Below are 20,651 nucleotides of genomic sequence, written 5' to 3'. Positions count from 1 at the left end.
TTCTCTGTAAAACTGGAACTCAAAAACATTCACCCGAGGTTAGTTATGAGGATTAAATATGAAGCAGGTAGCATAATGTGCAACATGTAGTTCAATTAATAGGAGCTAGTGTTTTGAATATACACTTAAACATTCTAGACAGCAACTTTTTGTGATTGATTCATTCCAAGTCAGTAAACATATACAGAGCACTTGTGTGCTTACCCATACTCCTTGGGGAATGTAAGTTTATCTAGCTTGCCTTTTTCAGGTCACATCAGTAAAGCAAAAAATGAAAAATAAAACAGAACAAAAACCTGCATAATCTAGAGCAACATATTCTTTGATCTAGCCCTTACCGTGCTCCCACCCCTACTCTCCAAAATTGAGCCCCCTTTAGATTCTTCCTAGTTATTTTGCAAGTTGCCAAACTTGTGGCTTCTCTGAGATCTAGTCTTCTTTCCTTCCTCTTTGTTCATCTTCCTGCACTGGACCTCTAGAGAGGGCTCTCTGGCTCCCACCAGCTCCACTGCACTCCACCCCACCCCTCACTGAAATGCATAAGGTAGTACATACAGGGGAGGATGGGATACTTTGTGGTAAATCAGCTGTTGTGGATATCTTTAATTAACTTTTAACTTATGAACAATGAACTCTCACATTCCTATGAATACCTACTTACTTGTCTTTGGTCAAGAATCTTTCCAATTTTTTATTTTGAGTAGTTGTGCAGATGTTAGCACAATCAGGATGAGTGTGCACTGTTAAAAAGTTGAGTTGCAAATCTACCCAACCAGATGACTCCTCTTCTATCCCAAGTTTTTTAAAAAAATGACACCAAATACCATAGAAAAGATAGGCAGTTGGTATTTTTTGATGTGTGTTTCTAATAAATAATTACCAATATGCTTTTCTATTGTTTAAGTCCTAATATCCTATAGATAATCAGTATATAGTAATAGCTTATAACATAGCTATAAATTATTGAAATATTCTCAATGGAATTAGATTAGATCTTCCGGAGCCTCCAGCCTGAGCATAATGGCTATAAGCACTAGAAAATCAAGAGCATCAGAGGAGCTTGGGGCTAAAGTTTCTACCTCACTAATCCATTGAGCTTGATGAACTCCTAGGAGTTGAGGGAGGGGTGTTTCCTGCACTCTGCCCCTGGACACTGACAACCACCAAAGATACCACGTGTTGCATTTGCCTGAAATCCATGGTGACCTCCTCCACAGAACAGTGCTGTTCTGAAGCCAAATCCTGGGCCTCTGGTTCAGGTTCAGCTGCTGAAATCAGCCCTTCCTCACCCATGTACCTAATTTAGAAAGAACCTCGGGCTCCTGTCTACAGATCGTTAGCCCCTGCGTCCCAGGACACTTTACCTGCCTCTTTGCCTCTCTGGCATCAGCCAAGTTCACTAGAAGCAGCATGAAAAGTCCTCCAAAGGAGGTGAGCCCCAGTGCGCCTGGCTAGGAGAAGCCTGTAACTCCCTTTGTTGGTGACTAACTAACTGAGGGCTTGGTCCTCAACAACCAGTCACCTGATCTGAGACCTCCTGCTTCCTTCCTGTTCTAGCAAGATTTCTCTCATTGAAGCTGCATATGTTTTCCTTTTGTCTTTTTTTTTTCTTTTTTGAGAGATACTGAACAGGAGTGTGAGGATGTATGTCTGTGTGGGGGTTTTCATTTAGGGTGGTGTCTCATACTGTATCTTAGTATATATTTACATTTAATTAAAAAGTGTGAACTCCACTTTCATAATTGGCATTTCACTTTAGTAACAAACACCTTTGGTTTAAGAAATTATTCTTATTTTCTTTATTCATTCAAGAGCTATTTATTCCTGCCAGTGCTATGACAGTGACGAATAAGCCGGCTCTAATAGAACTTACATTCTGTTGGGCTAGAAAAACATTGAAGAAATAATACCATAATTCCTTAAATTACAATTATGGTAAGTGCTAAAAAGGAGGAAAATGAATTGCTAAGAGAGGATATGACAAGGCACCTGACTTGTCCAAAGAGGGGTAAAGGCTTCCTAGAAGGGGTGCTGACTGAGCTGAACTCTCAAGGGTAGGTAAAAAATAACTGGGCAAAGGATGTGTGTGAGGTGTAGGAAAGCACCATACTAGAGAACATTGCAGGAAGTTTAAACAACAGGTGCAAAGGCCCTGGGGAAGGGAAATGATGACTCTCGGGAACTGAAAAATGTGACTGAAATGCAAACATTCAGGGGAAGCATGCCCAAGAGGAAGCTGGTGAACAGGCAGAAGCCAGATCCCGAAGGGCCTTGTTCACCACACCAAAGACTCTGGTCTTTATCTTAGGAGCTATGGAAAGAATTGGAAGACTGTAACTCTTTTTTAGAGAGTTAATTCTAATTGTGTGTGGGAAAAGTATTGGAGGGAGGGAGGGAATAGAATTAAGAAGTTATTTCATTAGTCTTAACTGAGAGGTGATAATGGGTTGGACTAACTTGTGGCAGTAGAGATAGGGAAAATTGGGCAGCCCTGAGATATGTTTAGGAGGTAGACTTCACAAACAACTAAGGCCTGAAACTTCAAACTAGTAGACATGAATTTAAGTTTTAAAAGGCAAAAAATTTAGTAAGGTTGAGGAGTATCTCTGTTTAGAAAGGGTGGCAGTTTACTTTGAGATAATAACATTTATGCAAAGGCTAGGGGTGTTATGGCAAAGTCCGATTTTATGCCTAAAACCTAAAATTTAAGGTTGTGAATCTATCTATCCTTTATGCCATATAAAACGCATTAATTTATATATTATACATTCCTTTCATAAATATTCATACATTATATGAATACATATTCATATTATATTTATGAATATCTGTGTATTCAGAATGTGCCCTTAAGAACAATGAGGAACTCAGATGTTCAGGTCACATTTCTCTTGAACATTGGGCTACAGTGGGCTACTCAGCCTGGTTAGTGTGCTTGAGAAATAATGGAAATAGAAGATGTGTTTATATTACATATTTTAAATTGTATCTGCATTTTATTGCTATTTGTTTCTTCCTCATTCCTTAAAGAAGAAAGATCTATAACAACTAAAGCTATGGGTTCCCAGGGAAGCCAGACACAGATATAGTAGTTGGAGAGAATGATCTCTAGCATCTCCATTTCCTTCACCCGTCTGGAATCAGATTGATTCCTTGCACTTGAGAAAGTCTGATGAGTGAGAGGTGAGTTGTGGCCGTCTGATACTTCTGACAAGGTGCCACTGGGTGAATGAGGACTTAGGAAATAGGAGCTCTACCTCCCACACTTGACCTGACTTCCTGGATTGCCTTGAGTGGATTACTTGACTCTGAACTAGATTGCATATGGGATCCCCATAAGATGTGTTCTATGATTCAAAGGGAGACTACAAAGTCTCCTACCTCATAGTTCACAGACATGGTTTCTCTAATAATTTTTAAAAGATTTTATTTATTTATTATTTGAGAAAGAGAGAGAGAGAGAACTCTAGAGAACACAAGCGTTGGAGAGGTAGAAGCAGGGTCCCCGTTGAGCAGGAAGCCCAATGCGGGGCTCAATTCCAGGACCCTGGAATCACGACCTGAGCTGAAGGTGGCCACTTAACCAAATGAGCCATCTAGGCACTCGTGGTTTCTCTATCCATTAATTCATTTGACAAATGAGAAGCACTTTGTACCAAGTATTACTGTAGGCATCAGGCAAAGGGCAATGAACATAAGCAGACAAACATCCTCATGGAATTTACATTCTAGTGTTGGCAGTTGCTCCATTCAAACTCTGGTATCCTTAATAAGCAGTTAAAAGAGGTGTTTTTTTGTTTCTTTCTTTCTTTTTTTTTTTTTTTTTCCTAACACTAGTCAGAGAAAGTTTGTTCTTCAGTATTTACCATACCAGGCATCATCTCCTTCCTTCAGGAGCTCATTCCTCTGAAGACTCAAGTAGGGTGAAGTAGTTCCTTCTTCTTACTTTTTATATGTGACTTGCTTCAGCACCCACACCAGGCATGCATGTCTGATGACCCCTCAGCTTACTGTACCCAGGCCACTTTAAGGGAAAGAGGTCAGGGGAGTTTCCACAGTAAAGACAGGGTCACTGAAGGTTTAGTGAAGTAGATTTACAGAGTCCGTTATCTGGTTTTAACTAACTTGCCATCGCAAAATAGAAAGGTGGCTCTAAAAGATTCTTACCCCAAAAAATGACAGTTAGAACTTAACGCCAATGATATATGGAATACTTACATGCCATTTACCGTACTCCAGCCACTGTCTTAAGTGCTTTGTCTCTATTAATTCATTTAACCTTCACAAAAACCCTGTGAGAAAGGGATTGATTATTTTTACCCCCCACCTTTTTTTTTTTAAGATTTTTATCTATTTATTTGATAGAGAAAGATCTCAAGTAGGCAGGAGGCAGGCAGAGAGAGAGGGGGAAGCAGGGCTCCCCGCTGAGCAGAGAGCCCGATGTGGGGCTCGATCCCAGGACCCTGAGATCATGACCTGAGCTGAAGGCAGAGGCTTAAACCACTGAGCCACACAGGCGCCCCACCCCGGCGCCCCACCCCCACCTTTTTTTTTTAAGTAGGCTCCAAGCCCAGTGTAGAACCCAGGGCAGAGCTTGAACTCACAACCCTGGGATCAAGACCCAAATTGAGATCAAGAGTTCAGCACTTGACAGAGCCACCCAGGTGCCCTCTTCTAGTCCCATTTTAGACATGAGGAAACTGGGCCATGGAGAGTTTGTTTCTAGTTCTTAATCCAGCTCAGGCAGCCTGTCTCTGCTCAGTGCTTTTAAGTACAAATGACACTCCTTATAAGTACAAGGAAACAAGAAAATGGCAGAGAAAACATTTCTCTTCCTCTTGGTACAATACCTCAGTCATACATCTCAGGAAGTTAAAGTTTCGACCAGTGTGACAGTCAAACAAATTTTCATGAAACTATCAAGAAGGTTATTTGTAATATGGATTTGCACTCATTATCCTTAATGATGAACTTTTCCTTATTTATTATATTTTGGGATATCAGGCCAATAATAGTAGGGCATGTGTTGAATGAATAAATGAATTAATTGATATGTGTTAGTGTTTTCTTGAATAAGCACCAGGTCAGAACAATTTGGAGACTACTCCCCCAGAGATTAACAGATAGCTAAACAACTTTCTTTGAGGATTCAGAAGCTTGCACTCCAAATTGCTTGTTGTGGTTACTTTTGGGAACTGAGATTATAGGCAAGAAATAGTGTTAAGATAAAATTTCCACTTAAAACCTTTAGATTTAAATAGTGTTGGAATTTTCCAAACTACCATGAAACATTTTACAAGAGCCACCCAGATGCCCTGAAGTTTAGCCCACACTGTTCACCAGGCTGTGAGCCTAGAGGCATCTTCTTCTAATTCACACATTGGATAATGCTGTTTTAACTAGATTGTTAACTCCCAAGAGTAGAGAGCATTCTTGTTCATCTGGCACAGTTCCTGGCAACACGCCTTGTCGAAAGACTCTCAGTAAATACCTGTTGAATTGAATTTCAGAGTACATTTTCAGACATAAAGTTCTGACATGCTCCATCATTTTTAATCTCCTTTATTCAGTTATGCAGGAAATCAGCAACCACACTGACTTTATGCTCTTTTAAGCATCTCTCACAGTGTCAAATACCTTAGGGATATTTAGTGGCGATTAATTTATTATGATAAATGACCCTAATTCATTTCTGCTCTTTTCATCACATTTTCTTATCTATTTTATGATCTACTTTCTAAGTTTTATTTATTATGTTTTATCTTCCAAAGAGCCTTACATGATTATAGTGCTCACACACATAATAAATTCTGAAGTTTTTGTAGTTAAATCAAATGAGACATTGAATCCACCTAAGAATTTATGATTCCTTATAAACTACAGTGCCATAATACACAGCAGGAATCCAATAGATTTGATTGTTGACAAAATGAGATCACAGTTAAAGATCTTGAAAAATTTTTAAATTAAAAAAAGGCCGGGGTGCCTGGGTGGCTCAGTGGGTTAAGGCCTCTGCCTTCGGCTCAGGTCATGATCCCAGGTTCCTGGGATCAAGCCCCGCATCGGGCTCTCTACTCAGCAGGGAGCCTGCTTCCTCCTCTCTCTCCCTGCCTGCCTCTCTGCCTACTTGTGGTCTCTGTCTGTCAAATAAATAAATAAAATCTTAAAAAAAAAAAAAAGGCCTAATTACCTATGCATGTAGAAAATTCTGTCAACAAGTATCCAGTGTTAATTGCATTGGCTTTTCCACTTAGAGGTCTCATGTAAACCAATGAGAAAATATTCCTTTACACACATGTATTGGTCTTTTGAAAGGTCTTGATAGACAAATTTAGATGCTGTTATGCAAAACAAAACAAACAAACAAACAACATCAACACCAACAAAAAACCCTTACCTACTCTATACAAAGAGGGAAGAAGAGGAAGAGGAGAAAAGGAGTAACAACTGCTATTTATCTTTTTAAAGAAAAAGTTGGGGCGCATGGGTGGCTCAGTCGGTAAAGCACCCAACTCTTCATTTTGGCTCAGGTCATGATCTCAGGGTCAAGCCCCAAGTCTGTCTCAACATGGAGTCTGCTTGAGATTTTCTCCTTCTCCCTCTGCACTAGCCACCTACCCACCCACTTCATACGTGAGCTCAGTCTCTAAAATAAATAAATAAATAAATAAAACACACTCCTTGTGTGTAAATAAATAAATAAATAAAACACACTCTCTGTGTAAATCTGGGACGCCTGGGTGGCTCAGTGGGTTGAGCCTCTGCCTTCGGCTCAGGTCATGATCTCAGGGTCCTGGGATTGAGTCCCGCATCGGGCTCTCTGCTCTGCAGGGAGCCTGTTTTCTCCTTTCTCTCTGCCTGCCTCTCTGCCTACTTGTGATCTCCGTCTGTGAAATAAATAAATAAAATCTTTTAAAAGTAAAAAAAATTAAAAATAATAGAGTATAAATAAATCTTTAAAAAAGAAAAGATTCACTTTCTGGTTATGTGGAAATTCATAATTTTCCAGAAGAGAGCAACTATAAGGATTAAATAACTGAAGCCTTTTTTTTTTTTTTTTTTAAGTAAGCTCTCTACCCAATGTGGGGCTTGAACTCACAACACCAATATCAAGATTTGCATGCTTCATCAACTGAGGCAGCCAGGCACCCAAAGGATTAAATAACTAAATCTTTTGAAAATGATCAAAAAATGGGATAATTTAGTGAAAACCATCAAATAATTGAGACTAGCTGAACATTAAAGATGGAAAAGATCAAACCTCAAAGCTCATGTGCTGAAGTTTAAAAGAAAGGTCCAGAGACTTTGAATCACCCAACTCAGTTTAAAGTTAAAAGTTATTAATCACTGCTTTCCTCCACTGAAACTGAATTATACTCATCACTTGATCATTAAGGAAGTTAAAATATAACTTACGAAAGTAAGATGTATTTTGTATGAAATATGTTATGTATGTTAAAATATTTTCTATAGTATCTATAGAAGCAAACAAGGCTTTCCGTATGATCAATGACTATGGAATCAGACTGCTTGGGCTCCAGTCCTGGCTACACCATTTATTAGCCTCATGACCTTGGCAAATTACTTGATGTCTCCATTCTATAAAAAGGGGATAATAAATGTACCCAACTCAGAATGCTTTGGTGGGGGGAGCAATGAAATTTTATGTGTAAAATATTTAACACAGGGCCTGGACCATAGGAAATATCCAATAAAATTTTGTGATTGTTATTAGAGATATGATAAAGAACTTATGAACCAAGCTGATAATAAAAAAAACAAAAGGTTTCAAATACTGAACATCCACAATTTATCAGTGACCACGTTACTCATTTTCTGTACCTTATTTTTTTTAATTGGTTGTTTTTAAATTATAGAAGACACACATGCCCCATGGCAAAAGAATGAAAAGAACACAACATGATTTAATGTGAAAGTGAAAATGAAAAGATCCCAGCCTACACCGATATCGAAGTTGACAATTTCTATTCCAAGGACTCAGAGCTAACTGCTGTAAACTTTCTTTTTGGTAGAATAAGGTCATGTGCTCCTAGAGATTTCTATGCCTATAATAGCTTATACATATATAACCCTCATCTTTTAGTACACAAACTGCTATCCATACTATCCTGCAACTTGCTTTTTTCTATTTATTATATATTGATTTTCTTCCTATATCATTTTTTTAAAAAAATAAACTTTTCGGGGCGCCTGGGTGGCTCAGTGGGTTAAAGCCTCTGCCTTCGGCTCAGGTCATGATCTCAGGGTCCTGGGATCGAGCCCTGCATCAGGCTCTCTGCTCAGCGGGGAGCCTGCTTCCTTCTCTCTCTCTGCCTACCTCTCTGCCTGCTTGTGATCTCTCTCTGTCAAATAAATAAATAAAATTTAAAAAAAATAAAAAATAAAAAAAATAAACTTTTCATGCTGGGATAATTTTGGACTTAGATCAAATTGTAATGTGAACTTACAAGTAATATGAGACATGAAATATGAATACATTACATGACAAAGGTACGTGTGTCATCCATAAGAATTAATACTGGTACATTAGTATTCACTAAACTCTGCACTTTGTTCAGATTTCAATAGCTTCTCTGCTAGTGTCTCTGCATAGTGTTATATGGCATAAGTGTACCATAATATACATAATCCTGTTGACAAATTTTCATATTGTTTCTAGTTTTTGTTATTGTTTGCAATAACTAATAAACACGAATTTGTGTAGAGGCACGCCTCTTTTTATTGCCCTTTGCTCTATCACACTTCACAGATCTGAAGTTCTTACCAGCTGAAGGGCTATGACAGCCCTATATCTAGGAAATCTATTGGCACGATTTTTTTCAGCAGCGTTTTCTTACTTCATGTTTTTGCATCAGATCTTGGCAATTCTTGAAATATTTCAAACTCTTTCATTATTTTATTAATTTTGACCATGTGTGATCAGTGATCTTTGATGTTGCTACTGTAATTGGAGGTGGGGGCACGATGAACCAATGAATTTAATTGATAAAAGTTGTGTATCCTTTTCTTTTTTTTAAGATTTTATTTATTTATTCGACAGACAGAGATCACAAGTAGGCAGAGGCAGGCGGAGGGAGAGAGGAGGAAGCAGGCTCCCCGCTGAGCAGAGAGCCCGGGACTCTGAGATCATGACCTGAGCTGAAGGCACAGGCTTTAACCCGCTGAGCCACCCAGGCGCCCCAATGTTGTGTATTCTGATGGCTCCACCAACTAGCTATTCCCTTGGCCTCCCTATTCCCTGAGACACAACAATATTGATATTAGGTCAATTAATAACTATGCAATGGATTCTATGCAAAGTGTTCAAGTGAAAGGAAGTGTCACATGCCTCTCACTTTAAATCAAAAGCCAGAAATAATTAAGCTTAGTGAGGAAGGCATGTTGAAAGTTCAAGATAAGCCAAAATTAGGCCTCTTGCAACAGTTGCTCAAGTTGTGAATACAAAGGAAACGTCCTTGAAGGAAATTCAAAGTGCTACTCCAGTGTACACATGAATGATAAGAAAGCGAAAGAACCTTATTGCTGATATGGAGAAGGTTTTCGAGGTCTGGGTAGAAGATCAAACCAACCACACCATTCCTGTAAGCCAAAGCCTAATCCAGAGCAAAGCCTGAGCTCTCTTTAATTCTATGAAGGCTGAGAGAGGTGAGGAAGCTGTAGAAGATAAGTTTGAAGGTAGCAGAGGTTGGTTCATGAGGTTTAAGGAAAGAGGCTCTCTCTGTCATATTAACGTGCAAGGTGAAGCAGCAAGTGCTGATACAGAAGCTGCATCAAGTTATCCGGAAGATCTAGCTTGGATTAGTCATGAACGTGGCTACACTATACAGGATTTTCAGTGCAGATGAAACAGCCTTCGGTTGGAAGAAGATGTCCTGGAGGAGAGGATAGCTAAGAGAAGCCAATGCCTGGCCTCAGAGCTTCAAAGGGCAGACTGACTCTCTTGTTAGGGGCTAGGCACCTGATGGCTTTGAATTGAAGTCAATGCTCACTGACCATTCAGAAAATCCTGGGGCCCTCAGGAATTGTGCTCAATCTACTCTGCCTGTGATCGGCAAATGGAACAACGAAGCCTGGGTGACAGCACATCTGTATACCACATGGTCTACTGAATATTTAAAGTCCACTCTTGAGAGCTACTGTTCAGAGAAAAAGATTACTTTCAAATCATTACTGCTCATTGACAATGTGCCTGGTCACCCAAGAGCTCTGATGGAGATGTACAGTGAGATTAATATTGTTTTCACACCTGCTAACACAACATCCATTCTTGGAGCCCTTGGATCAAGGAGTAATTTCATTTTTCAAACCCTGTTGTTTAATAAATACATTTCATAAGGCTATACAGTGATTCCTCTACTGGATCTGGGCAAAGAACTGAAACCTTTTGGAAAAAGTTCACCATTCTAGATGCCATTAAACATTTATGTTTCACGGGAAGAAGTCAAATATCAATATTAACAGGAGTTTGGGAGAACCTGATTCTGTCGTCCTGGATGACTTTGAGGGGTTCAGGACTTCAGTGGAGGAGATAACTGCAGATTGGTGGAAAAGGAAGAGAAGAAGAATTAGAAGTGGAGCCTTGACTGAATTGCTACAATCTCATGATAAAATGTTAATGGATAAGAAGTTGCTTCCATAGAAGGGAAAAAAAGGGGGGTTTTTTTGAGGTGGAATCTATTCCTGGCACAGAGGCTGTGAAAATTGTTGAAATGGCAACAGAGGGCCTAGAATGTTACATAAACTTAGTTGATAAAGCAGAGGCAGGTCTTGAAAGGATTAACCTCAATTTTGAAAACTTCACTGTGGGTAAAATGGTATCAAACAACATCACATGCTACCGAGAAATCAGTCATGAAAGGAAGAGTCAATCAGTGTGGAAAATGTCACTGTTAACCTTATTTTAACAAATTGCCGCAACCATCCCAACCTTCGTAACCACCATGCTGATCGGCCATCCACATTGAGGCAAGACCCTCCAGCAGCAAAAAGATTATGCCTCACTGAAAGCTCAGATGATGGTTAGCATTTTTTAGCAATGAAGTATTTTTTAATTAAGGCATGCACATCAGTTTTTTTCTTTTTGACATAATGCTATTGTACACTTAATAGACTTCAGTATAGTATAAACAAAACTTTTAAATGCACTAGGAAACCAAAAAATTCATTTTACTTACTTTATTGAGATGTTCATTTTATTGTGGTGGTTTGAGATCTGCAGTATCTTTGTTCATTTGTACGATAGGATAATCTTAGAAAAAGAACTGCTAGGTTGAAAGATGTGTACATTTTGTGTATAATTTTGATGTGCATATTACCATATTGCCTTCAGAGAAGTTTACACTAATTCATATTCTACAACATTTAAATGAGTTCTTATTTGCCCATGAATCTTGTTGATATGAGAGTGAAAATGACATTTTGGGTTTTTTTTTTTTTTCTTCATTTGCAGTTCTTTAATAATGAGTAAAGTAGAGGATCTTTTTAAATGTTTATTGGCAATTTGTATTTCATTTTTGTATGAGTTACCAATTTTTCTCCTTTATGCAGAAGTTGTTCATTTTTTCCTTATTGATTTATGAGAGCTCTTTTATACTAAGGAAATTAGCCATTTGTTATATTTGTTGCAAATATTCTTCTAGCTGATATTTTGTCTTTTGACTTTATTTATATCAATATTTAGCTACACACAAAATGAAAAAATTTAATTACCATATTTATTTTTACACTCTGGGTTTATTTTTGTTCCATGACAATATTATTGTAAAATATTCACCTCTGTATATATTTTTTCTAATCATAATTTTGTAAAGTAATTGTTACAAGAACAATTGATATTCTCAAGGAATATTGAGATGTCTTCAGACACAACTTTATAAGTACTACTCTATTACAAAGATCTTATGAAATCATTTCAAAAGATTAACACCATGACTCTGACTTTGTTTTATTGGATTTCTCCTTATTTTGGACCTTGATATTGAAGGGTTTGCAGAAACCCAGAGAAAGCTAGGATGATTCATGGTCAGTTTGTCTTTGGTTGCGTTAAACTCTGGTATTTGTGTGTCTTCCTTTGATATATTTGCAAGCCAGTTTTTTTTTTTGGTGTAAGCTTCTTTTTTTGCTGTTGAACATACTGACCCATAAACCCTTTATTTCATGAAATTCTTCAGCTCAGAAAGAGGTGAAACGCACTTCCATGGCAATGATTTGTTTTATTTATTTATTTATTTATTTATTTTTAGTTTATGTCAATACAAAATGCTATGTCAGGTCCTTGAACCAATCTTTTTTTGAGGCCAAAGTGCGTTGAGAGCTCCACTAACGTCCTCTTTAAATGCTTCATGGAAATACATGTATATGTTCCTAGGTTTCTCCTAGGTTACATTTTCTTGAGCGTGGTGCTTCCTATTCTTATCTTTACATCAAGAGTTAGTCATCTTTGGGGCACCTGGGTGGCTCAGTGGGTTAAGCCTCTGCCTTCGGCTCAGGTCATGATCTCAGGGTCCTGGGATCGAGTCCCGCATTGGGCTCTCTGCTCAGCAGGGGGCCTGCTTCCCTTCCTCTCTCTCTGCCTGCCTCTCTGCCTACTTGTGATCTCTCTCTGTCAAATAAATAAATGAAATCTTAAAAAAAAAGAAAGAAAAAAAAAGAAAGTTGAAGCTTAGTGATTTTAAGAAAGCTATTCAAGGAAGACCACACAGTTAATAATAACAGAAGTAGGATTCAATATCAGGTAAACAATTCTCAGCTTATTCTTTCAACCACTCAGCTTTCTAGTTTCCTATACTCTGGATAATGTGTAAAATTTAAACTTCCTCTCTAGTACAATTATGAATGGTTGTACATATCATGGACTTTTCTGGTCAAAACTGCAAATATTAAGTTGGTAAATGCTAAAGGTCCACTTTATTGCCCCCATTTTCTAGTTGAGAAAAAGAGATTTAGAGAGGTCTTATACAGAAAAAGTGTCTGAGCTTAGATCTTAAAACAGGGGTCCAAGTCCATATCACACTGACTAAAGATCTTTTTAACCCTATTAAAACACAGTCATGGTAAAAATATCTATTCACATTTATGGAATACATTTAACAGTATTACTGATAGTTACAGTTATAGTGGTGAACATCATCACTAGCTCTTAAATTATATAATATGACTTTGACTATATGGCTTTTAAAAATAGTCTAAAATATAGAAATGTTTGTGAATGTAATTTTTTTGAAATGTAAAAAAAGAAAGAAAGAAAGAAATGTCTTAAGATTTTGAAAGACATTTCTAAAATATTTATTTATTTATTTATTTGAGCAAGAGAGCAAGCATGAGAGAAACAGGGGGACGGAGAGAGACAAGCAAACTCTGTACTGAGCATGGAGCCTGATGTGGGGCTCAATCTCAGGACCCTGAGATCATGACCTGAGCTGAAATCAAGAGTAGGATGTTCAATTGATTCAGCCACCCAGGCACTCCTTGGACATTTTGAAATACACTTTTTATTTTGGAGAAATTTTAGATTTGCAGAAAAGTTGCTAAAAAAAACCCCCGAGAGTCTACATGTACCCCTCCCTGTTTCCCCATTACACTGCCAGTGTACATTATCATCGCACATTTATCAAAACTGAGAAACTGACATTGGAACATTATTGGTAACCAAATGACTGACTTTACTGGATTTTCCCAAACATTTTCATTAGTGTTTTCTTTCTGTTCCAGAATCCGATCCAGGGTACAACACTGCATTTAGTTGTCATGTCTCCCCTGTCTCCTCTGGTCTATAACAGTTTCTCAATCCTTCATTGTTCTTCTTGAGCTTATGTTGAAAAATACCAGCCAAGTATCCTGTAGAATGTCCCCCCCGCCTGAGTTTTCCTGATGTTTGTTTCATGTTTTGACTTGGGTTATATTATGAATATTTTAAAGTGGAGGGATTAAAAAAAATAATCCAAAAAAATGTATAAGGAAAAGCAACGAGCTTCTGACCTACACCAGTCCGGGCAATTTTTTACAATGTGAATCTCACCTAAAAAAGGTTACTAATTCAACAAAAATTTCTTAAGCACCTACTATGTACTAGACACTATTCCAGGCACAGAGGGTATATTAAGGACAACCGGCCTAGACTGAATGGTTGTGAAAGGCCTCTTGGAGGAGGAAACATTTGAAAGGCCCAAATGACAAGATAGAACTAGATAAGAGCAGAGTTTTGGGAGAGGAACATTTAGGCAAAGGGTAACTAGTGCAAAGGCTTTGTAGCACAGAATAAACAATGTATTTGAAAAGCTTCAATAAGGGCAGAGTGACTGGGTCATTGGTATCAGAGGAAGAGGGGTAGATGAGATGAGCAAAGTGGCCCGGGGGTAGCTTGCACTGGACTTTGTAGGCCATGGCAAGGAATATGGATGTTATGCTGAGTAGGACAGAAAATCTTTGCAAGGTTTTAACTAAGATAAGATTTTAACTAAGAACTATATATAATCTTATATACTTTAAAAGGCTCACTCTGGATGCTTTGCAGAGTATGAAATTTGGGAGGGTAAGAGTAGTAGCTAGGAGCCCTGTTAGACAATAGCAGTAGTCTGGGCAAGAAAAGATGATGACTGAGGTAGGAATGGAAAGTAGTGGATATAAAGAGAACTGGTTGGATTGGGATATGTTTCAGAAGATAAAGGGACAGCACTTAGTAATGGATTGAATGTGAGGTAAAGATTCTCAAGTTTTGGGCACCTGGGTGGCTCAGTTGGTTAAATGACTGCCTTTGGCTCAGGTCATTATCCTGGGGTCCTGGGATCAAGCCCTACATCGGGCTCCCCCTGCTCTGTGGGGAGCCTGCTTCTCCCTCTCCTTCTGCCTGCTACTCCCCATCTTGTGCTCTCTGTTTATCAAATAAATAAATAAAATCTTAAAAAAAAGATTCTCAAGTTTTCAGCTGGATAAACTGAATTGATGATGGTGCAATTTATTGAGAGGGAGAGAACTGGCAGAGTATATGTTGCGGAAGGAAGATGGGGAGGCTCGGGAAATAAAAAATGATCTGTTTGGATCAAATTAAGTTTGAAATGTTTCAAGTCATCACAAAGGTAGATATAAGTTTGGCATCCACAGGAGAAGTTAAGGCTGAAGACATAAAATCCATATACAAAATAAATGCATATGCATGTAATATTAGTAACTTAATTTACTAGGAAGAGTGGCCTTATACCAATATTTGCTCATTTATTTATTAATCAATTCATTGATTCATATACTTATTCCACAAATATTTATTGCAGAGCAAACCCATGAGGCTTTGGTACAGCCATGCCAATGGCTTCCAAAGAATACAATCAGAGAAGGTGAGAAGGTGAAATATGGGAAAAAAATATTGGAACCTTAAAAAAATATTTATTTTTATCTAAAAATAGAAAAAAAACAAGTCTTGCCAATATTTAACGTACAGATTGACACTGGTATCTCACTATTCATGAGTGAAAAGTGTGAGTTATGCAATGTGGGGAATAATTCAGGGATTTCTTCATTTTCTTTCCCTTTATTGTGATTTATTCCAGTTTATGTGTGCTGGGTTAAGTAGATTTACCAGTTACATTATTATTTCATTAAATGGACCCCTTACTAAAATGAAAATAGCTAAAAGATTTCTGGAAAGAAAACATGAGTTGGAGATAATAATGCAAACAAGTGAAGAGGTGATAAGAGATGATAGTCTACTTCCTGCATGAGCTATACAGGAACCATCTTATTAAGTACTGGGGATAAAACTTTGAAATCAGAGATTTGGAAATATTTCTATTATGGGATTTTGATGCAAAAATGATGTTTGTGTGCTACCTAAGGCTGAGACAATGGTAAGGTAAGTGAGGCATTAACCTTGGGTGCTAAATTTAAGGGGGCAGCCAAACTCAGTAATCAAGATAAAGAATATTTTAATACCATATTTTAAAGATTCAAAATTAATTCAAAAATCTATGAACAAAATTTTAAATAAAGACAAGATCAGTGCCCTAAAAAAAAAAAAAAAACTTACACATGTGCAATAAAATTTGAAGGCAGAATTTTCCCAAGTTATTGAAAACTCCTCCAAGCAACGCATTCCAAAGAGTTCTGAACCCATTTGTTAAAAATATAAAAATGCAACATTTTCTGGCTGACATCAGGGCAGATAGAATGTTAGTAGTTGAATTTCAATAAAAACCTTTCATGGTTGGTGGATGGAAGAGATAAAAATGGATTCTTGCATTAGTAAGAGCAGCCAAAGATGTACTTCTTCCATTAGGATCTACATATCTTTGTAAATTATCTTTTTCAGCTTATGACAGCTATTAAAATGAGGTACAAAAATAACCTGAACGTTGAATCAGACAATTTAGTAACTGCTTTGCAAAGTTTTAAAGATTTTAAAAACTATTGAAACCTAGTCAATCATATTTCTTTCACTAAATATTTTTAGTGAGAGTAACAATTCTTTATACCATTAATATAAAAAAATAACTCTTACAGTTACTTTAAAATGTTTATTTTTTTATCTTATCCTTTTTATATTTAAAAAAACATGTTTTCCGTCACAAGTAGAAAGACGCCTATACAACTTACATAAGTATATAGACTTACAGAGTTGTGTTTTGTTTTTGTTTTTGTTTTTCTTTTGGTACTAGGGGCGTGCAATCAGAAAAAGTCTGGAGAGCACCAGGACAGGTAGGTGATACTGTGGGTGTTAGGAATATGGAAAGATTATTTTATCTCAGCATGATGTGAAATCAGTGTACCCATGGAAGTCTTCAGGAAGGACACCCCACCGAGTCTTCATAAGGGAGGGTTTAATGAGTGAGATTTGGAAAAATAACTATTGCGTTATTTGTTTCGTCTAAAACAGCACAATGCTTACAGTCAGAGATGTAAGTACTCTGAAACATTCTTAAGGAGTTTGGTAGGGTTCAAACTGCAGCCCTACTCTCAGAAGCGATCTCAGTCCCAGGCTGGAACCTGTTGGAGGAGGAAGTTCCCATAAAGGGGACAAGAGAGTGCCGCTCTAATGGGGGGGGGGGGGGGGGTGTGGGTGTGTGTTTTGGGGGGTGGCGGGGGAAAGAAATGACACCGTTTCTCCGAAGCGAGGGCTGCCGCCTCCCCTCGCAGGAGATGGCTTTGAGGTGCCTGGAGCCGGGCCGTCAGGAGTGCAGGCAGAGGGGGTGAAAAGAAAACGCAGTTCCCTCTGGCTGGGGCCGCGTCCGAGCCCGGAGGCCGGGAGACCGCCCGTGACGCTTTCTCTCCCAGGAGAGGCGAGGGCTTTGCGAAGAGGAGATGGAGTTAAGACGCTCTTCTGACGGGAAGGGAGGGCAGTGCTGGTTGGCGGTAAGGTCAGAGAAGGAGCTTTCGGCTCCCGTCTTTCCCTGGTGGGGAGAGTCCGAAGAGCCCAAGAAGCCATGGAATGGTCTGAGGCCTGGTCCTTCCCTGCCGGCAGAGGGACTCCCGAACTGGACTGTCCAGCATCCCTCCCGTGAAAGGCGTTTGTTTGCATGGCCGCTCAACCGATTTTGTACATCCCGGGGCTTAGTAAGAGCTGAGGTAATTAGACGCGAGCGACAGCTGCCTCAACACCTTGGGCGCCTAGCGCCGGGCTCGGAGCCCGACGGCTCGAATTCTCGCGAGAGCGGCCGCCGCCATTTTTCCATTGATTGCAGCGGGCTGGGGGAGGGGCCGACGACGAAGGCGACGGCGGCGGCGACGGCGGCGGCGGCGGCGGCGGAGCAGCCGTGGGTCGGTGTCTGCGCGCTGGTGTCTGAGGCCCAGGCTGAGGCCTCCGCGGTTGCCGGAGCGCAGGCGGCGGAGAGGATGACTGCCGCTGCCGTTCTCTTCTGAGATAGAGAGCCGCCACCACCCTGCCCCCTCCCCCGGCAGGGCGGAGAGGAGCGGCCAGAGTCTGAGCCATGGTGCCCGGCGAGGAGAACCAACTGGTCCCGAAAGAGGTGAGGGGCCAGCGGAGGAGGCTAGGCCCGAGGCCTGTGTCCGCTCGAGGCGGTGCAGGCCCGGGCGAGGGGTCGGCTGCGGGCCCAGCTCGTGTGCGGGCCCGGCTGGGGGGGGGGGGGGGGGGGGGGGGGGGGGGGGGGGGGGTGGGGGGGGGGGGGCGGGCAGTTGGGAGACCCGACTGGATCTAGGGGCCGGGGGAGGGGGAGCCGAGACCTCCCCTGTCGGGTTTGTCGGGCCGGACGGTAAAGGAGCGGACTGGAAGGAATCAGGTCCGGCTTTGGGGGAGAAGGTGGCCTTTTAAGTACTTATTTAACATGTCGAGCCAAGATAATTTCAAAGAAAAATTTCTGTAACAGTTGTTGATGGGCACGACAGGGTGACGGTGCTGCTTCTGGTTTTGACAGTGGCAGTGTGTAGCTTTCAGGGCTTGTGAAATCTACACCCAACTTGAGATCTGAGGGAGGGCAGAGTTAACTGTTAGGACTTTTTGGAACTCCTGTTACTTGGTAATCCTGTTGGTTTGCCTAAATGGGGCCTGTGGAAGATCGTTGAAAAAGTAAATGCTCACTTTCACGGAAAGGTGAGAGATAGCTAAACATTACCATATGGAGAGCTGAACTACTTTTTGTAGCTGGGTTGTGTATGCTAGTTTGGGTGACTGCTTGAATTCTTTAAAGCAAGTGATATGAGAAGCCTTAACTTCTTGGCTTCTCTTGAATAGTAGTAGAAGATTAATGGTAGAATCCAGCGCTGGCCAGTGTATTTCAATATATTAATAGTATCCCTGTTGGCTTTATAAATATCTTCAGCGTATCCAAATGTGTATTTTTAACTAGTTGATCATCAGGCTAATGCTTTGGATTTTTTTTTTTCTCATATACCTTAAATAGAGACAGTGTCCTGTTGAAATGAGCTGTGTAGAATCTTGATGTTTATAAGCGATATCCATTAAACATTCTTTTTTTTTTTTTAGATAGTTTGTAGCAAAATTGCTACTTAAGCAAGCTCTGACACTGCAAAAGTGATACTGGAGTTATGTATCTGATAAAATATTTTTCCTACATTATCAGATGGCAGTTGTTTTGCAAGGACAGTTTTTTTTTTTTTAAACCTGGCTATCGTATGTCAGTATTTATTCATCGAACATCACCAACTCTGTGCAAGGCAGATAAACATGAATTAGAGTCCTTGCCGTGGGAGCTTTCAAAGCTACTAAGAGAGTGTTGGTAATATTCGTTGAGCTTCATTTAAAGGAGAGGTATTTTACTACATAAATACGTAACTCTTACGAAAGAACAGAAGTGATAGGTGCTGTAAGAAAGATAAACATGCATTTTCTTTTAAAGCTACATATTGCTGGTTTTCATTCTTACAAAAAGTAAAGTTAGTCCTTTCTTAATTTTTTGATTGTTAGAAAAATACAGTATAGGTGAAACTCTGCTTTAAGAAAATGCAACATCAGATTTATTTCCCTAATAATTTGATGTCTTAAAAAAACCATGATATAAATATGCAGCTTTGCAGAAAAATATCAGTTGTGTAAAAACCAATACTGTAATACCGCTTTTACCTTTTGGATTTTAAAGATTAATTGCCTCTCCTTTAAGACTAACTCCCTTACCTGAGGCTTCAAGCACATCGCAACTTTTTTTTTTTCTTTTACATTTTTTGGAACATATGTCTCCCCCACCCCCCTCCCATTCTCTAGATTGATCTTCAGGCTGTTCTTTTTCCTTGGCTCGTCTCATGATTCCTGGAAGCATGCACAGTGGTCTCAAGTCTTTTTTTTTTTTTTTTTTTTAAAGATTTTATTTATTTATTTGACAGAGAGAAATTACAAGTACACTGAGAGGCAGGCAGAGAGAGAGAGAAGGAAGCAGGCTCCCCGCTGAGCAGAGAGCCCGATGCGGGACTCGATCCCAGGACCCTGAGATCATGACCTGAGCCGAAGGCAGCGGCTTTACCCACTGAGCCACCCAGGCGCCCCAGTGGTCTCAAGTCTTAAGACTTACTTGAAGTTTTTGCCTTTTTTAGCTTGGTTGCCTAGTTCTTTCTTTTTTGATGACCATACTCCTCTTGCTGAATTTTTCTTTATTTTATTAATTTAGTTGTTTAGTAATATTGTACTTTTTTGGTCTTATTCCTACCTGTTTTTCTTATCTGCCTGCTTATTTAGTCAGTATCCTTTTTATGTCCTTAATTACCACTTTTCTCTTTGTCATACCCTGTCTTTTTAAGTTGGAGTTGAATCATACAGTGCTAAAGGGAGAGTATAGTGATCATCTAGTAACTTAATCCCTTTCACTTTACAAATGAGGAAATTAGGGCCAGAGGATTGAAAGTGACTTGTTTAGGGGGCTCTTGGGTGGCTCAGTGGGTTAAGCCTTTGCCCTCAGCTTGGGTCATGATCTCAGGGTCCTGGGATGGAGCCATGCATTGGGCTCTCTGCTCGGCAGGGAGCCTGCTTCCCCCTTTCTCTCTGCCTGCCTCTCTGCCTACTTGTGATCTGTCTGTCAAATAAATAAATAAAATCTTTTTTAAAAAGTGACTTGTTTAAGGTCACGTAATGAGTAAATGACAGTGTAAGGGCTAGAACTCATATCCCTTCACTATTCCTTGATTATACCCTATTTTATGGTTACCTTCATATAACTTGGAGGGTGTGTAAGACTAGT

General features: G+C 39.5%; 1 protein-coding gene across 2 annotated transcripts in view; it reads left to right on the top strand.

Annotated features, from left to right (window-relative positions):
* The first annotated feature begins 17,718 nt into the window (after positions 1-17,718).
* Positions 17,719-20,651, top strand: part of USP47 (ubiquitin specific peptidase 47) — a 110,795-nt gene continuing 107,862 nt past the window's right edge. For both annotated transcript variants that reach the window (XM_059408137.1, XM_059408120.1), the window contains exon 1: positions 17,719-17,975. In XM_059408137.1, coding sequence (XP_059264120.1) covers positions 17,937-17,975 — 39 coding nt within the window. In that variant the 5' untranslated portion in view covers positions 17,719-17,936. The remainder of the gene's footprint in view (positions 17,976-20,651) is intronic.

Source organism: Mustela nigripes, chromosome 1 (genome assembly GCF_022355385.1).
Source record: "Mustela nigripes isolate SB6536 chromosome 1, MUSNIG.SB6536, whole genome shotgun sequence".
NCBI lineage: Eukaryota > Metazoa > Chordata > Mammalia > Carnivora > Mustelidae > Mustela > Mustela nigripes.
The sequence above is the reverse complement of the archived record's forward strand: the minus strand, read 5'-3'. Positions and strand labels throughout refer to the sequence as shown.